Source organism: Dama dama, chromosome 21 (genome assembly GCF_033118175.1).
Source record: "Dama dama isolate Ldn47 chromosome 21, ASM3311817v1, whole genome shotgun sequence".
Lineage (NCBI taxonomy): Eukaryota > Metazoa > Chordata > Mammalia > Artiodactyla > Cervidae > Dama > Dama dama.
In genome coordinates, this window is record NC_083701.1 from 30,710,007 (window position 1) to 30,726,780 (window position 16,774).

At 42.4% G+C, this 16,774-nt stretch overlaps 1 protein-coding gene across 1 annotated transcript in view; it reads left to right on the top strand.

Moving 5' to 3' along the window:
• ADHFE1 (alcohol dehydrogenase iron containing 1) overlaps window positions 1-8,212 on the top strand; it is a 32,490-nt gene extending 24,278 nt beyond the window's left edge. The window contains exon 14 of the mRNA XM_061123408.1: window positions 7,679-8,212. Within this exon, the coding sequence (XP_060979391.1) occupies window positions 7,679-7,762 (84 nt within the window). The 3' untranslated portion in view covers window positions 7,763-8,212. The remainder of the gene's footprint in view (window positions 1-7,678) is intronic.
• Window positions 8,213-16,774: the final 8,562 nt, after the last annotated feature.

Here is a 16,774-nt window from a genome sequence, read left to right on the forward strand (position 1 = left end):
CAGATGTATTGGTTTAAGAAGATGTGGTACATATATACAATGGAATATTACTCAGTTGTAAAAGAATGAAATATTGTCATTTGCAGCAACATGGATGGACCTAGAGAATATCATACTAAGTGAAGTAAGTCAGACAGAGAAAGACAAATATATGATATCATTTATATATGGAATCTTAAAAAAAAAATACAAATGAATCTAAATATAAAACAGAAATAGACTCACAGACATAGAAAACAAATTATCATTACTGAAGGGGAAAGGGAAAGAGAGAGGGATAAATTAGACGTATGGGGTTAACAGATACAAACTACTATATATAAAATAGATGAGCAATAAGGATTTATTGTATAGAATGGGAAACTATATTCATTATCTTATAATAATCTACAATGGAAAATTATCTGTGTGTATATATGTGCATGCGTGCTAAGTTGCTTTAGTCGTGTCTGACTCTCGGTGACCCTATGGACTGTAGCCCACCAGGCTCCTCTGTCCATGGAATTCTCCAGGCAAGAATACTGGAGTGGGTTGCCATGCTCTTTTCCAGCGGATCTTTCCAACCCAGGGATTAAATCCATGTCTCCTGCATTGGCAGGCAGATTCTTTACCTCTGAGCCACCTGGGAAGCCCCATATGTGTACATATATATATTCACTTATATATATATTCAGTTATATATATATGTGTGTGTGTGTGTGTGTGCATACATACTTTGCTATACACCTGAGACTAACACACTATTATAAATCAAATATACTCCTATTTAAAAAAACACTGTGAGGATAAGGCAGTTCTCCCCAAAGTCATGACATTCGTGTATCAATCCCTGACATTGTTGTTTAGTCACTAAGTCATGTCCGACTCCTGCGACCCCATGGACTGTATAGCCTTCCAGGCTCCTCTGTCCATAGGATCTGTCCAGGCAAGAATACTGGAGTGGGTTGCCATTTCCTTCTCCATCCCTGACATTGGAACAGAGTGAACAGCTAAACTCTCCACTCACACAGCATCCTGCTGACCACAGTACCAGTGCTTTTCCCTCAGCCCATTTCAGTTAAGCAAAGGCCTCAGACTGGCTTCTTCTCCACTTAGCAAGTACTGGGAATGTCAAAGACCTCCCGTAATATCATAATATCATATTTGTATGGATTGGTTTCACAGACTTACCTGTCCATAGGAGCCAGGTAAATAATAGCAATGAACAAAGTAATTTTTGTTCACTAGGGAATGGTGGGGACTTTGGTGAACTGGAAAGCACACAGTCCATCTCGTTGGGTGAGCAGCTTTTCAGCTACAATTTATTACCTCCAAACATAAATGCAGGTCCCAGTGATGGTAGAAATTGCAAAGCAGTTGGGATGTTTGTGTTGAATTCCCTGATTTCCCAACATACAAACAAAACATGGTCCATGGGCACCAGTTTTCCTGATTTAGGGTCAGGCTCAGAGTAGAGTCAGTTGCATCCAAAAATGTAAATGAATGAGAAAAAGAGGAATCTCTAAGAGACCCTAGTTCTAACCCATTGTCCTAACCTCTAAGTCCAAGGAACTAAATTAAAAAAAAAAAATCACAATTATTTTGTCCAAACCTACTAAAGTTCCATGAAGTTAGGACCCTGTTTTGTTCATTCATCTTCTACAGCACCTGACATGAGCTCATAAACATCTTAAAGGGGCAGCCCTCTCCTCCTAAACCTTTTGTCCATATGAGCTTAATGACTGAATGGTGGACACTTTTTGAGCAATGTCCTTAGACTTAATAGGACTCAGCCAATGACAAAGATCCATGAAAGCCCAATCAGTGACATCAGAGATCAAGTGGTCACTATGATTTTGATGACTGGCTCTTATAGTTCTTATAGCATGGTCACAACAACAGTATCCACTCTTCAGGGGGTCCTCTGAAAAGCTGTGTTTATTTATCCCAGGAAAGTGTTCAGGAATATGTGTTGTTCATTAGCCTCCAAGAATAGTATCCATCGTTTTCAGATGAAACTGGATGATGTGCTATGCTGTGCTTAGTCACTCAGTCATGTCTGACTCTTTAACCCCATGGACTGTATCCTGCCAGGCTCCTCTGTCCATGGGGATTCTCCAGGCAAGAATACTGAAGTGGGTAGCCCATCCCTTCTCCAGGGGATCTCCCCTACCCAGGAATAGAACCAGGATCTCCTACATTGCAGGCGGATTCTTTACCAGCTGAGCTACCAGGGAAGCCTGAAACTGGGTGATAGTCTCAGCCATTTAATTGCTAATGACAGTACATCTTCTAGCCATCAGCACACACCAGCAGGTGTGGACAGTTTTAATTCTACTCTATCCAGGCTTCTCTTTGCAAAAGCTGTTCCAAATGGCAACAGGTCCAGACTAACACTCAAGACCATCCACTAAAATAGCAAGTTAATTCGGTATCATTCTGAATGCCTCAGTGCACATGCCATACCGGGAAATGACAGATAGCAGACTAATTTCTTAGTTTCACAAAGGATGCGAGATAAATTGAATCTGTTGAATACAAGTCATGTCTGTAAAGTAGGAAGCCAGGATTTCCTTCAGCTGTGTTCATAAAGCAGCTCCCCCCCCTCCCCAGCCGGATGCTGCCTTTTTTCCCTTTGATCATGTTTTCACGATTAGGAGAAACAGTTCATTTGAATTCACTGGCACTAGTTCAATTTTGAAGTCAACATGAGAGATTTATATGTGTATGTAAGGGGAAGGGGGAATAGTCATAGGACTTTAAAAGGAATCTTAGGAATAAGCTTGTCTATTTTGCAGTTGAATTACTACTGGATTTTTGTTTAGTTTTTGGATTTTGCAGGGGAGGTTTGCAGTGAACATTTTGCAGGAATGCTATGGCAGTTTCAGAATGGTACACAGGCAACAGACTCATCTTCACTTGTTAGTATTTACAGGACTTAAGGTGGTGAGAGGGATACACTGCTTGCTGCAGAGAACATCACCAGAGAGGATGTTTGTGTAGTCGACATTTGATAAAGCTTCTTTTATGTTCAGCAAAGGGGGATCGGTTTTCACTGGAAGGAACAACCAGGCCAGTCATTCCTGACCAATACTGGTGGCAGCACACAGGAGCCTGCAGGACAGAGGTGTCCAATCGCCACAGCCTGGCTGCTCGGGGGCAGGCAAGAATACATGAATCTTCCGGGCTGGATTTCTGAAACCTCTGGAAAGAAACATTTACATCTCAAATCACAACATCTCATTACTGAGAAGAGCCATGGACCAAAGTGAGCACTTCCACTCCCTGGCAGACAGGCCTGTTGAAATGTTGCTTTATGAATGAGCTAAAAGTGGTAGTCTGAATTTATTTCAGTGTCTGCGTTCCTCAGTTGTCCTTCGGTCTTGTGTGTCTATAAATAACAGCATGGTGCGGAACACATCTGATTGCTCAGATATTAGCTTTTACAGGGCACGGGTGACCTGTGCAAGGAAATATCACAGACTTTAAGGAAATATCACAGACCTTACCCCCATGGAACCAGTTGTTTGTTGTTGTTGTTTAGCAGTGAAGTCATATCTGTTTTGTGACCCCTTGGACCATAGCCCGCCAGGCTTCTCTGTCCATGGGATTTCTCAGGTAAGAATAGTGGAGTGGGCTGCCATTTCCTTCTCCAGAGGTTTTTCCCAACCCAGAGATTGAACCTGTGTCTCTTATGTCTCCTGCATTGGCAGGCAGGCTCTTTACCACTGAGCCACCAGGGAAGCCTGGAACCAATTGTTGGGAGTCAGAAATGTGAAAAAGAAGCTGAGCTCAGCTTGGCCTGAGCTGAGAGTCCTGAACTATGTCACCCAAGATGAACAGGGTTGTTTTAAGGGCCCTTGAAGCTTTCCCTGTGGCTCAGCCTGCAATGCAGGAGATTTGGGTTTGTCCCTGGGTCAAGAAGATTCCCTGGAGGAGGACATAGCAACCCACTCCAGTATTCTTGCCTGGAGAATTCCATGGATAGAGGAGCCTGGCAGGCTACAGTTCTTACGGTTGCAAAGAGTTGGACATGACTGAAGCGACTGAGCCCTCACACACAAGGGCCCTTGAGCTCATCAGATAAGACTCTCTGCTGTTATGAAGAGAATGTGGCCGTCTTCAGCCACAGCAAATACCCAACTTCAGTCCCAGACCCGCCACAAACAAGCATGGACATAAGTCACCGTGAACAAGTCTCTGCCTTGCTGTGGATTTTCAAAATTCTTTAGCATCTGTACAACATGTGTTGGGATAAGAGCTTCACATTGGCTTCACCCATGCTCTTCAGCAATGTCCCTCAGCCTTCTTCTATCTGTCCATCCATTCCTTTTTTTCAATTGTGGTAAAACATACCTGACATAAAATTTACTATTTTAATCATTTTTAAGTGTACAACTCAATGCCATTACTTAATACCACGTAAGTGGTACGCAATCATGAGCACTATCCATTTCCAAAACTTTTATTTTTTCATTTTCAGAACATGTTTTTTGGCTGCATTGGACTGTCCTTGCTGCATGCAGGTTTTCTCTAGTTTCAGCAAGCAGGGCTCCCTCTGTAACTGCAGTGCACGGGTTTCTCATTGCAGTGGCTTCTCTTGTTGTGGAGCACCAGCTCTAGGGTGCACTGGCTTCAGCAGTTGTAGCACATGGACTCAGTCACTGCATGCTCGTGGGCATGCCCCAAGGCATGTGGGATCTTCCCAGATCAGGGATCAAATTGGTGTCTGCTGAACTGCAAGACAGATTCTTAACCACTGGACCAACAGGGAAGCCCCCAGAATTTTTAAATCAACCCAGATAGCAGTTCTTCTCTATCGCTGAATGGTAAACAGGAACTCCCCACACTCAGAGGAAGAGTCCCAGCCTGGGGCAGCCTCTATTCTTTCTGTCACTCTGAATTTGCCTATTCTAGGTACTTCATGTAAGTGGAATCATACAATATTTGTCCTCTTGTGTCTGCATAATGTCTTCACTTAGCATAATGCCTTCAATGTGTCAGAATGCCATTCCTTCTTATGGCTGAGTAACGTCTCGTCATGTGGACTGGCCACATTTTGTTTATCTGTTCTACTGCAGTTGGGCACTTGGGCTGTTTTCACTGCTTGGCTACTGTGAATAGTGCAACTATGAACATCAGTGTACAAGTATCTGTTTCAGTCCTGGCTTTCAGTTCACTTGAGTATATATCCAAGGAATAGACTTGTTGGATCACAGGGTAATACTGTGTTTAACTTTTTGACAAGCTGCCATAGTGGCTGCACCATTTACATTCTGCACGAGGGTTCCAGTTTCTCTGCAGCTTCACCATTATTTTCCATTTTTTGGATAGCCATCCCAATAGGTACAAATGGTAACTCACGGTTTTCACTTGTATTTTCCTAATGGCATTGAGCATCATTTCATGTGCTTGTTAGCTATATATCTTCTTTGAAGAAACATCTATTCAAGTCCTTTGTCTATTTTTGAGTTGAGTTGTTTGGAGTTTTTAGCTATTTAGTTGTAGCAATTATGTATCTATTTTGGATACTAACCCCTTACCAGATAGATATGATTTGAAAATATTTTCTCCCATTCTGTAAAGTTGTCTTTTCACTCTTGATATAGTGTCCCTTGAGGCATAAAAGTTTTAAATTTTGATGTAATCCAGTTTATCTCTTTTTTCTTTTGTTGCCTGTTTGCTGATGTCATGTCCAAGAAATCACTGCCAAACCCAAAGTCATTAACATTTTCCCATTTTCTTCTAAGAGTTTTAAGGTTTTAGCTCTTACATTTAGGTCTTTACATTTAGATGCATTTAAAGTTAAAATTTTTTTAATGAGTCCTTCCTTCTTTTCATTCTTACTTTTACCTGACAAATACTTATTGGCATCTTAATATATATCATGAATTGTATGGGATACAGCTAAGAAAATAAAGTCCCTTTCATCCCTCATAGATCTTACATTCTAGTGAGGAAGACAGACAACGGACATCTGATCAAATCTATAAATAAGATATGAATGAAATCACTTCACATAATGATGAGCGGTCAAGGATGACCGCTGGGTGATGAGATAATGATTTCACATGAGACAGTGTGGCAGGAACTCCAGCGGAAGTGATCAGAGAAGGCCTCTGTAGGCGGAGGCAGCCAGGTGAAGAGTTGAGAGAAGCAGTTCAGGCAGAAGGGAAAGACCCTGAGACAGAGTGAAGATAGCATTTTCATGGGACTGAAAAGGGATGGTGGATCCACCTGACTTGAGTGAGTGTGAGAAGAATCAGAGCTGGGGTGAGAAGCAGGGCCAGGTCTGGCTGGGGTTAGGGGATATGGTTTTATTCTTCTACTTGCATTGGAGGGCATTAAGCAAGGAAATAGTGTGATCAAACTTGCAATGCGGGACCATCACTCTGGCTGCCGTGGGGGAGAATGACCTGAAGAGGATGAAAGTGGAGCAAAAGTGGAAGCAGCTCTTAGAGGACTTTCAAGTAAGACAAGAGCATGCAGTGAGGAAGACAGGCTGTGATGGATGGAGAGGTGAGAAGTGGTCTGATTGGGGATTTATTTGGCAGGTAGATCTGACAGACATGCTGATGGACTGAACTTGCAGACAACAGAAAGAGCAATCAAAGATGACTCCTAGGGACTTCGCTGGTGGCCCAGTGGCTAAGACTTCATGTTCCCAATGCAGGGGATCTGGGTTTGATCCCTGGTCAGCGAACTAGATCCCACATGTTGCAACTAAATATCCTTCATGCTGGAGCAGCCAAATAATTTTTTTTTTTAAAGGGATGACTCCTAGGTTTTTGCCTAAGGAAAAGTGGAAGGTGGAGTCAGGTCCTGTCTTGTACATGTGAACCTTGAGATGCCAGTGTCCCCTCCCACCATCTTTATTCATCCAGTAACTGTTGAGTACCTGTTTGCTGTGTGGGGTGCTGGCCGCAGCCCTGCCCCGTGGACCTTCCCCCTTCTACCAGATGTGCCCCCACACCAGTGCTCATCACAGAAAACAGACCCAGAGACCCACAGAAACGCAACCAAACACTGGCACGTTTCTTAATTTCATTTAGGCCTGGAAATCTGGGGGCTAAGGAGCCACTGATGGGAGTGACCATAGCAGTAGGAGGTGCTGGTGTCTTTGCTGACTCGACTCAATGATCACTGAGGAATTAAGGGAATCATGGAATTTGTTTGGGGAGTTAGAGATAAAAATCTTAGTTAATATTTTTCTTTTTAAGTCACTTGTTGCCCGCAGCCTGAAAGTTAATGTCCTGGTGAAAGTCCTTCCTAATATACCTTAAGTCCAAGTTGCAAAGTCTTTGAAGTCAAGGATGACCCTGTTCTATTTTCCTTGGCAGCACATGCAGGGCTTTGGGCCATGCCTTCCACACAGGGAGAGCCTGGCAGGGGTGCCTGATCCACATAGCTTGGTCACTGTAGGTGGTGTTTTTCCCCAAGCTGGTGAGCTTCTGTACATTTGGGTAGAAAGCCCTCAGGCAACAGTAATGACTTTTGAAAGCTTTGTGGGAAAGAGGTATCACTTGATAAATTCTGAGTTGGGAATCAGCGAGTACGAAGCCAACAAGAAATATGACTTTTAAAACTATGACTACTATCAAGTCACTGTTTCTCATGACTGAGTTAATTTACATACTGAGTAGCTTTTACAAACTGTCTTTGCAAAGCCCTGGGTAACTATTTTTGCTTACTGTTTCAGGAAAGAGTCACCAAGCTTGCACCACGCCCTCAGTCAGAAGAGGATCTATCTGCTCTGTTTGAAGCATCAATGAAACTGTATTAGTTTTCATTTTCACTGAAAGAACTACCCTTGGCCATCACAGTTCTGATAACAGAAGTTGACCTAGCAAGAATTTTGTCTTTTCACCTCCACATATAACTCCCTCGTTATCAGCTTGAATGTGATATAAATGTATCCTGTAGAAGATTCCCTGATGCTCCAAGTCCAGCTACTTCCATAGGACAGGCTGGACAAATGCCCACCATGCTGGACCCTCAGACAGACTTCAGGGATCCATGTTCGTACCGCAAACCCTGCAGACTGCCCCTGCTCTATGGATCAAAAGGGCAAACACTCAGTATCTACCAGAAAGGTTAATGCATGTACTCTTTGCCCCGGAATCAACCCCACATCTAGAAATTTATTCTATAAAATTCTAGCTCAAGTGTGTAAAGAAATATGGCAAAAGTGCTTCTGGCAGCACATTTTCTAATAATAAAAAATTTGACAGAACTTAAGCATTCATTAATGGTATATAGATAAATAAGTCACGTGTGCTCAGTTGTTCAGTCGTGTCCAACTCTTTGCGACCCCATAGACTGTAGCCCACCCCTCCGTCCATGGGGTTTCCTGGGCAAGAATACTGGAGCTGGTTGCCATTCCCTCCTCCAGGAAGTCTTACCAACCCCAGGGATCAAACCTGAATCTCTTTGCATCTCCTGCATTGGCACTAGTGCCACCTGGGAAGCTCTAGGTTTGAGTGTACTTGCAGATTCATCTGTATTTTAAACTGGATTAAAGTTTTAATCAAGTAAAGTACATAACTACATCTGATTTTTTAAAAAAAACAGATGAGAAGGGCATTACTGTGCCATTCAACCTGCCTGGGGCAGATTTATCTCTTTAAACATCTTTGTTTACTTGGGATTTTAAAAATAACATTTAAATATTGTTTATTGGGCAGGCAGTCTTCTCTAAGTACACACATAAAACATGTTCAGTACCAAAACCTGGTAATACAAAGAAACACAGAAGAAAATATTTGTTCACAATGCGCCATCCAGAAGATAATCACCACTAAAAAATAACAAAATTTTAAAATATATGTTCTCCCCATAATTTTGTGCACATATATAGTTACAGATAATTATATGTATACATTTTTTTTTAAACTTAGAATCACTGTAGTTTTAGTTCCTATAGAATGAGCGTTCAAATTCTTTATGCCAAGTGCCCCAAAGGCAAGCACGAGACAATTCCAATAGAATTTCAGCTCTACCTTGCAGACTATATCTAGCTAAAATTCCTTCCAGCCTTTTAGGGGAATCGTGGATTCTGAGAGCAGAAGTTTTGTGAATAAGGTAGAGAACAGTGAAACTCTCTGTCAATCTGAGATCTTTTGCTGCTGCTGCTGTTGCTGCTAAGTCGCTTCAGTTGTGTCTGACTCTGTGCGACCCCCACCAGGCTCCCCCTCCCTGGGATTCTCCAGGCAAGAATACTGGAGTGGGTTGCCATTTCCTTCTCCAATGCATGAAAGGGAAAGTGAAGTCGCTCAGTCTTGTCTGACTCTTCGCCACCCCATGGACTGCAACCTACCAGGCTCTTCTGTCCAAGGGATCCAGGCAAGAGTACTGGAGTGAGATCCTTTAGGAAACTTTAATAAACAAATAAATGTTTAATAAATATTTCAAAATACATTTGTCAGGGAGGAAGGTGGGAGGGTGGTTCAAAAGGGAGGGGACAAAGGTGGGCTGATTCATGTTGATATTTGGCAGAAACCAACACAATTCTGTAAAGCAATTATCCTTCAATTTAAAAAATAAATTTAAAATTAAAAAAAGAAAACAAACTACATTTGGCATAGCAAAAATATATATGGCCCCCACCAAGAAAGTCCAGGTAAATTTGGTACCTCTTGTAATGTATTTTGTAAGATGATTTGGTGTCATTAGAACCCACATAAGACCAGGACTCCGGTGCCCTGGATTCCATTTCCAGCCCCTTGCTCTGTCTGAGTCTTCAACCAAGTCCTCTGCAAGCTTGAAAATACCCTGAATGGATTTCAGGTACTACCCTGTCCTTAACGTGAGATTTTGAGTTTGGGAACTTTAAAATAATTTGAGATATGAAAATGCATTCGTTATCTCTCTGAAATGTTCCATGCCATTTCCACCAGTAAACAGATGTCTCACTGTGACTCACCAGGAGGGGTGCTTGGTATTCATGCTGAGATGACTCTTAGAGGAAGGATTTAAAGGTCAAGTATGAAGAAACATATTTAGGAAGCCTGGTGTTTTTAATCGTAATACCCATCATTTCAGTCCTCACAATTTGAGAATACAGAAGAGATGTATTTCTTGACTTAAGAGTATGAGGCAAGAGATCATGTCGATTTCTGTAAACCAAACATTTTTGTGTATCTGAAACAACAATTATATAAATTTTTTCGAGTTGAATCCTACTTATCTATTGATTTCCTTAAATGATCAAACTGTTCTTGGGGGTCATGGCTCCATTTACATGGATTAATCTAGTTGTTAAGGAAAGGAAAATTAAAGGAATCGTATTCAAGAGTTTATATAATATTACTTTCATAAAATTATCACATATGGTGGCATTTTCACTTAAACTACATCATCCCTAATTTATTTCTTGATATAAAATCACCAATTTGTTTCACGCAGTTCCTGTTTCTTTGATTTTTGCCACAAGCCACAATAAATAGCTGGTGTGTTGCATTTCTGTCCCTTTCCCATGCGCAGAGGAGGGCTGTGCATGTGTCTGTGGACACAGCTGGGGGGTGTTTTCCAGTGGTCAATGAGGTAAGTCTGCTCTTGTAAAACAGAGACAAGTACAGTATCAAAATAGAGAGCAAAAACTGCTTTTCTGGCCTTTTAACCCTGAGAAAGATTAATGGTTGTTTAGATTAGAAACTGTACTCTGATGAGGGACTGTGGCCTCTGGGGAGTGGGTATGAGAAAGGGGGTTGTTCACCTCCAGGTCAGCATTGCACAGCCTGCAGGGTCTCTGCTGACCAACAACCCCTCGCGGAGACAGCTGCCCAGGCTCCTCCATTGAACGCTGGGCCCTCTGGGAGTTGGTGAGGAGGCCAGGCCACAGCCTGCTCCATCACCATCACAATGGCCTACGGGAGGTGGTCTCCAGGGACAAACCACACTTTGAATGGGCAGAAATTGGTTCTTAAAGCCCTAGGTTGAATTACCGGCAGCTGGAGGTGGGAGGGTCTAGTTTCTCATGCTATTATTCTTTCCAGCCACCCCAACAACTCTCAGAATCAATGTATACCCCCCCCCCACAAATTGCTCTAACTGTAATTTTGTCCCATGTGAAATCCCTCATGAAACTACGTGAGTGACAGCCAACTTTAAAGTAACTCCATCTCATTCTTTCTGGCTTTAAAATTGACTTTTTTCTTTGAGTGCTTTTAATTGGTTTTCTAACTTATAAAATTGGAAACTGATTAAAATAATCATGAGCGGAAAGACAAAAAAAAAAAACTACCATCATATCATTACCCAAACACAGCTGTGATCATTGGCTATATTTTCTTTCCATCTTTTTAATTTGATGGTATCGTTTCTAGCTCTTTTCCCTTAAGCCATGACATTTTAAGTATTTTCTGTGTTGCCATATAATCTTCAGGATCATTATTTTAGAAGGTATGTTAACAGTTTATTGAATAGGAATTTAATCATTTATTCATATTACAGGGCACCAAAAGTGCTTCCAAATTTTTACTCTTACCGCTACTACCACAATGAATAAATGAGAAGGTACATGTGGCTTGTCTTATATTCCAAACGAACTTCTTAGATTAATGAATCCTCAAGTGGAATTTTTACGTTAAAGTATGGCCATTTTGAACTTCCCTCGTGGCTCAGTGGTAAAGAACCTGCCTGCCAATGCAGGACATGCAGGAGATGCAGGTTCCATCCCTGGGTCAGGAAGATCCCCTGGAGGAGGAAGTGTCAACCCACTCCAGTATTCTTGCTTGGGAAACCCATGGACAGAGGAGCCTGGCGGGTTACAGTCCATGAGATAGAAAAGAGTTGGACATGACTGAGCAACTAAAGAAACTTCACTTTACAGGGTTGTTACAAACGTCTGCAGGAAGTGCCTGACCTACAGTCTATACTCAGCACTTTGTGAGTTCTCTTCCCTTCCCGAACACCCCTACATGATGTCAGCTGAGTACCAAGGGCCTCTAAGCTTCCCCCAGGACAAGAATGGCCTGAGGCGCTAGTTTAGAAAGATAGAGATCACCAGGCCTTTCCTCCATCCCCCAGAAATTCAGATCTTGTCAGCCTGGGTTCAAACTCAGGGATCTGTTGTTGGGTAAGTTTCGTTTAGGAAAATAAGGCTGCTCCTGGACCTGTTTGGCAGCTTCTCTGCATAGGTGGTGAGAAAAACAAAGCAGTGGTCTCAACCTTCAGCATGCACAGAAACTTCTGGAGAGTTTGGAAAAATATGGGTTTCTGGGTCCCGGCCCCAGGGTTTCTAATTCAATAGGTGCATTTTGAACTAATTCCCAGGTGATGCTGCTAGTCTGAGACCACATGTTAAGAACCACTGAACCCATGGATTGCAATTTTCTCATATTTCAAATTCAGGAGATTCCAGCTGGAATTAGTCCTACCCAGCACAGAGCAGGACCATGAGTCCATGATGAGGGTCAGGACAGGACCAGGACACTGACCACAGGACATCCTCTCCTGCAGAGTGGGAGACCCCAGCCCCAGGCACCATCCTGCCTCTGCCCCACTGTGCCGGCCTCACCATGAAGCCCCTGCCTCCCTCGTTTCTACCTGCTTTTCAGGCTGAAGCCTTTTCAGGGTGTGGAGAGGTTCTTCCATCAAGGCCCAGACAGAAAGGAGACACTCACTAGTGACTGCAGCATTGAGGAAGACCACAGTATTGGCTACAATCAGGATGTGACTATTAAAAACTGCAGTAAGTACCAGGGCAATGAGTTTCATTTCAGTAAAATCGGTATAAAGAATAAAAGATCTCCCAGCTATGGGGTTAACAGACTACTAAGATCACTCTGTCTTACCTCTGTTTATAAAAAAGAAAAATTCTCCTCTTTACGTGTATGCTAAGTCACTTCAGTTGTCCGACTCTTTGCCACCTCATAGACTATAGCCCACCAGGCTCCTGTGTCCATGGGATTCTCCAGGCAAGAATACTGGAGTGGGTTGCCATGCCCTCCTCCAGGGGATCTTCCTGACCCAGGGATTGAACCTGCATCTCTTACATCTCCTCCTGCACTGGCAAGCAAGTTCTTTACCACTAGAGACACCTGGGAAGCCCTATCCTCCTTACATTCCTGTTTAAAAAGTTATGTTGGGAGAAGTTTCCATTTTAACTAGAAAGTGCATACAGAAAGAGTAAAGAAATACAGAGTTATAATTATTGGTAAAAAAATATCAATGGATAAGAATTAGATTAAAATGAACTGTGCCTCAAGGGACAAAGAGAAGGACAGTCACTCACGTCCAGTTAGAAAAAGACGCCCAGGCGTGCTGTGCCCACCCCAAGTCACCACAGACTGCTCCGCGCTGGCTCGTCCTCCTGACCTGGAGCTTGAACCACCTCACACCCAAGAGCAAGGGTTTCTGATGCTTTCCTCGGAAATGAGCAGACGCTGGAAGGGCTAGTCCTCTGTCATGCGACTGAACCACCGAAGTCTACGGATTTAAGAATTTTGACTTAAAAATTAAAACCAAGTAGAAAGAAAATGATATTCCCTAAGTTTGTATGGGAGGGGGTCACAGAGGAAGCAGTCCTCAAATTTTCCCTGAATGCCCGCTAAGCGCCCCCCACCAGTCCCCACAATGTGATGAGAGCTGCCACATAAGATACCCCGCCTCCCCTCTCAAGGGGCCAGAAAATCACCTGAGAGCAGAAACATCGTGAGTGGGTGAGCACTCTTAGCCTCTCCCCATCCTGGCCCCTACAAGAAATGTTTGCTTTGCTGGCTTGGCCTCCAGCCTTCTTAGGGGGAAATGGGATACCCAGTGTGATGGGCAGAACCGTGTTTCCCCAAACTCACGTGCTGAAGCCCCACCTTCAGTACCTCACGTGTGACTGCATTTGGAGACAGGACATGTAAAGAGGTATGAGGTTAATCAAATAGGTGGACCCTAATCTAATCTGTCTGGTGTCCTTAGAAGAAGAGGAAATTTGGACACGAAAGAAACACCAGAGATGCACACACAGGAAGGGCCATGAAAGGATGCAATAAGGCCAAGCAAGAAGGCGCCACCTGCAGGCCAAGGAGAGACATGTCAGGACAAATCAAACCTGTCAATGACTTGATCTTGGACTTCCAGCCTCCAGAGCTCTAAAAAAATAAATTCCTGTTGTTTAAGTTCCCGCCCACCCCCAGTCTGTGGTGTTTTCATTATGGTAACCAACAATAAAGGTTTGCTGGCCAACCTAAATGTCCATCGACAGAGGAATGGGTAAAGAAGATGTGGTACTTTCATACAATAGAATATTAGGAGTTTCCCTAGTGGCTCAGACAGTAAAGAATCTGCCAGCAATGTAGGAGACCCAAGCTCGGTCCCTGGGTCAGGAAGGTCCCCTGGAGAAGGAAATGGCAACCCACTCCAGTATTCTTACCTGGAGAATTCCATGGACAGGGGAATCTGGCAGGCTACAGTCCATGATGTCGCAAAGAGTCAGGCATGACTGATGAACACTTTCACTTTCTTTCCCTAAATGTCCATAGACAGAGGAATGGATAAAGAAGATGTGGTACATCTATACAATGGAAAATCACTCAGCCATTAAGAAGAACGAAATAATGCCATTTGCAGCAACATGGAGGGACCTAGAGATTGTCATCCTGAGTGAAATAAGTCATATAGAGAAGAAGAAATATCATATGCCATCCCTTTTATGCAGAATCTAAAAAGAAATGATACAAATGAGCTTATTTACAAAACAGAAATAGACTCACAGACTGAGAGAATAAGCTTGCAGTTGGGGAAAGACTGGGGTAAACAGATAGTTAGCGAGTTTGGGACTGACATGTACACACTGCTATATGTAAAATGGATAACCAACCAGGACCCACTGTTTAGCACACAGAACTCTGCTCAATGTCATGTGGGAGCCTGGATGGGAGGGGGGCCTGGGGGAGAATGGATACATGTATATGTGTGGCTGAGTCCCTTTGTTGTCCACCTGAAACTATCACAACATTGTTAATTGGCTACACTCCAATATAAAATAAAAAATTTAAAAACAAACAAAAAAAAACGCAAAGGGTTTGCTAGCAAATGAGGGGGTAGACTTGAAGGATTTACATCAGAAAGGGCTAAAAGCCACTGGTAGGGAATTGCACCATTTTACATTCCCATTAGAAATGTGTGAGTTTCTCTGCATCCTCATCAACGTTTGGTGTTACTTTTTTTTTTTTTTTTAAATTTTAGCCATTTTGGTAGGTTTGTAGTGAGGTCTCATTGTGATTTTAATTTGCATTTTTCTAATGGCTAATGATGTTGAACATGTTTTCATGCACTGATTTGCCATCTGTGCAAAAGGATTTGATATCCTCTTTAGTGAAATGTCTGGTCATGTCTTTTGCCTGTTTTCAAATTGGATTACTTTTTTTACTGTTGAGTTTTGAAAAAATATTCATATAGTCTAGATATAAGTCCTTTGTCCGTTATGTGGTTGGCAAATATATTTCTCCCAGTCGATTGCTTGCCTTTTCATCTTCTTACAAGGTCTTTCACAGAGCAAAAGTTTTCCATATTTTTTAAATTGAAGTATAGGTGATATACAATATTATATATGCTATAGGTGTATAATATAGTGAGTCACAATTTTTAGGTTATATTCTGTAGTTTTTATAAGATATTGCAGAAGTTTTTAATTTAGTGAGATTCAATTTATCACATTTTCCTTTTATGCATCATGCTTTTTGTGTGAAGTCTAAGAACTCTGACTAGCCCGAGATTGGTAAGATTTTATCCTAACCTAACCCTGCAAACTTGCTGAACTCACTTATTAATTCTGTAAGTTTTCTGTGGATTACTTGAGATTTTCTATGTTGACAATTACGTCATCTGCAAACAGGGACAATTTTATTTCTTCATTTCCAATATGTGTGCCTTTTATCTCCTTGCCTGATTGCATTGCTAGAACTTCCAGTGCTATGTTAAATAAGAAAAGAGAGAACAGACATCCTTGTCTTGATCCTGATCCTATGGAGAGAGCATTCACTCTTCCATATTAACTGTGATGTTAGCTGTAGAGCTTTTGTAGATGCCTTTTATCAAGTTAAAGAATCTGTCATGTTTTTTTAAAACATTATAATAACATAGTAGCTTTTCTTACCTCCTGATGTTTATGCTCAGATAATCTATTGGAGATGGGTTATTTTTGTAATCAAAGGACAAAGCAATCTTCTCCATTTCCATTATGATCCTATTAAGGTATTATAATTTTATTATAATTACCCATGCAGATATTATAATTTTCATTTATCAAATAACTGTTTATATTATTTATTTATTTATTTTTGGCTGTACTGATCTTCACGCCTGCAAGCTGTCTTTCTCTAGTTGCAGGGGGAGGGGCTGCCCTCTAGCTGAGGTGCACTTGAGGTGCCTGGGCTTTTCATTGCAATGGCTTCTCTTGTTGCAGAGCCCAGGCTGTAGGTGCACATTTTCAGTAGTTGTGGCACACGGGCTTAGTTGCCCAGAGGCATGTGGAAGCTTCCTGGACCAGGGATCGACCCTGTGTTCCCTACATTGCTAGGCGAATTCCCATCCACAGCGCCACCAGGAAAGTGAAAGTGAACGTTAGTCCTCAGTTGTATCTCAGTCCTCTTTGCAAACTATATGGACTGCAGCCCATCAGGCTCCTCTGTCTACGGAATTCTCCAGGCAAGAATACTGGACTGGGTTGCCATTCCCTTCTCCAGGGGATCTTCCCAACCCAGGGATCGAACCTGGGTCTCCTGCACTGCAGACAGATTCTTTACTGCCTGCGTCACCAGGGAAGTCCCACGTGAGCTTTTTAAAAACAGACACTCCAAGA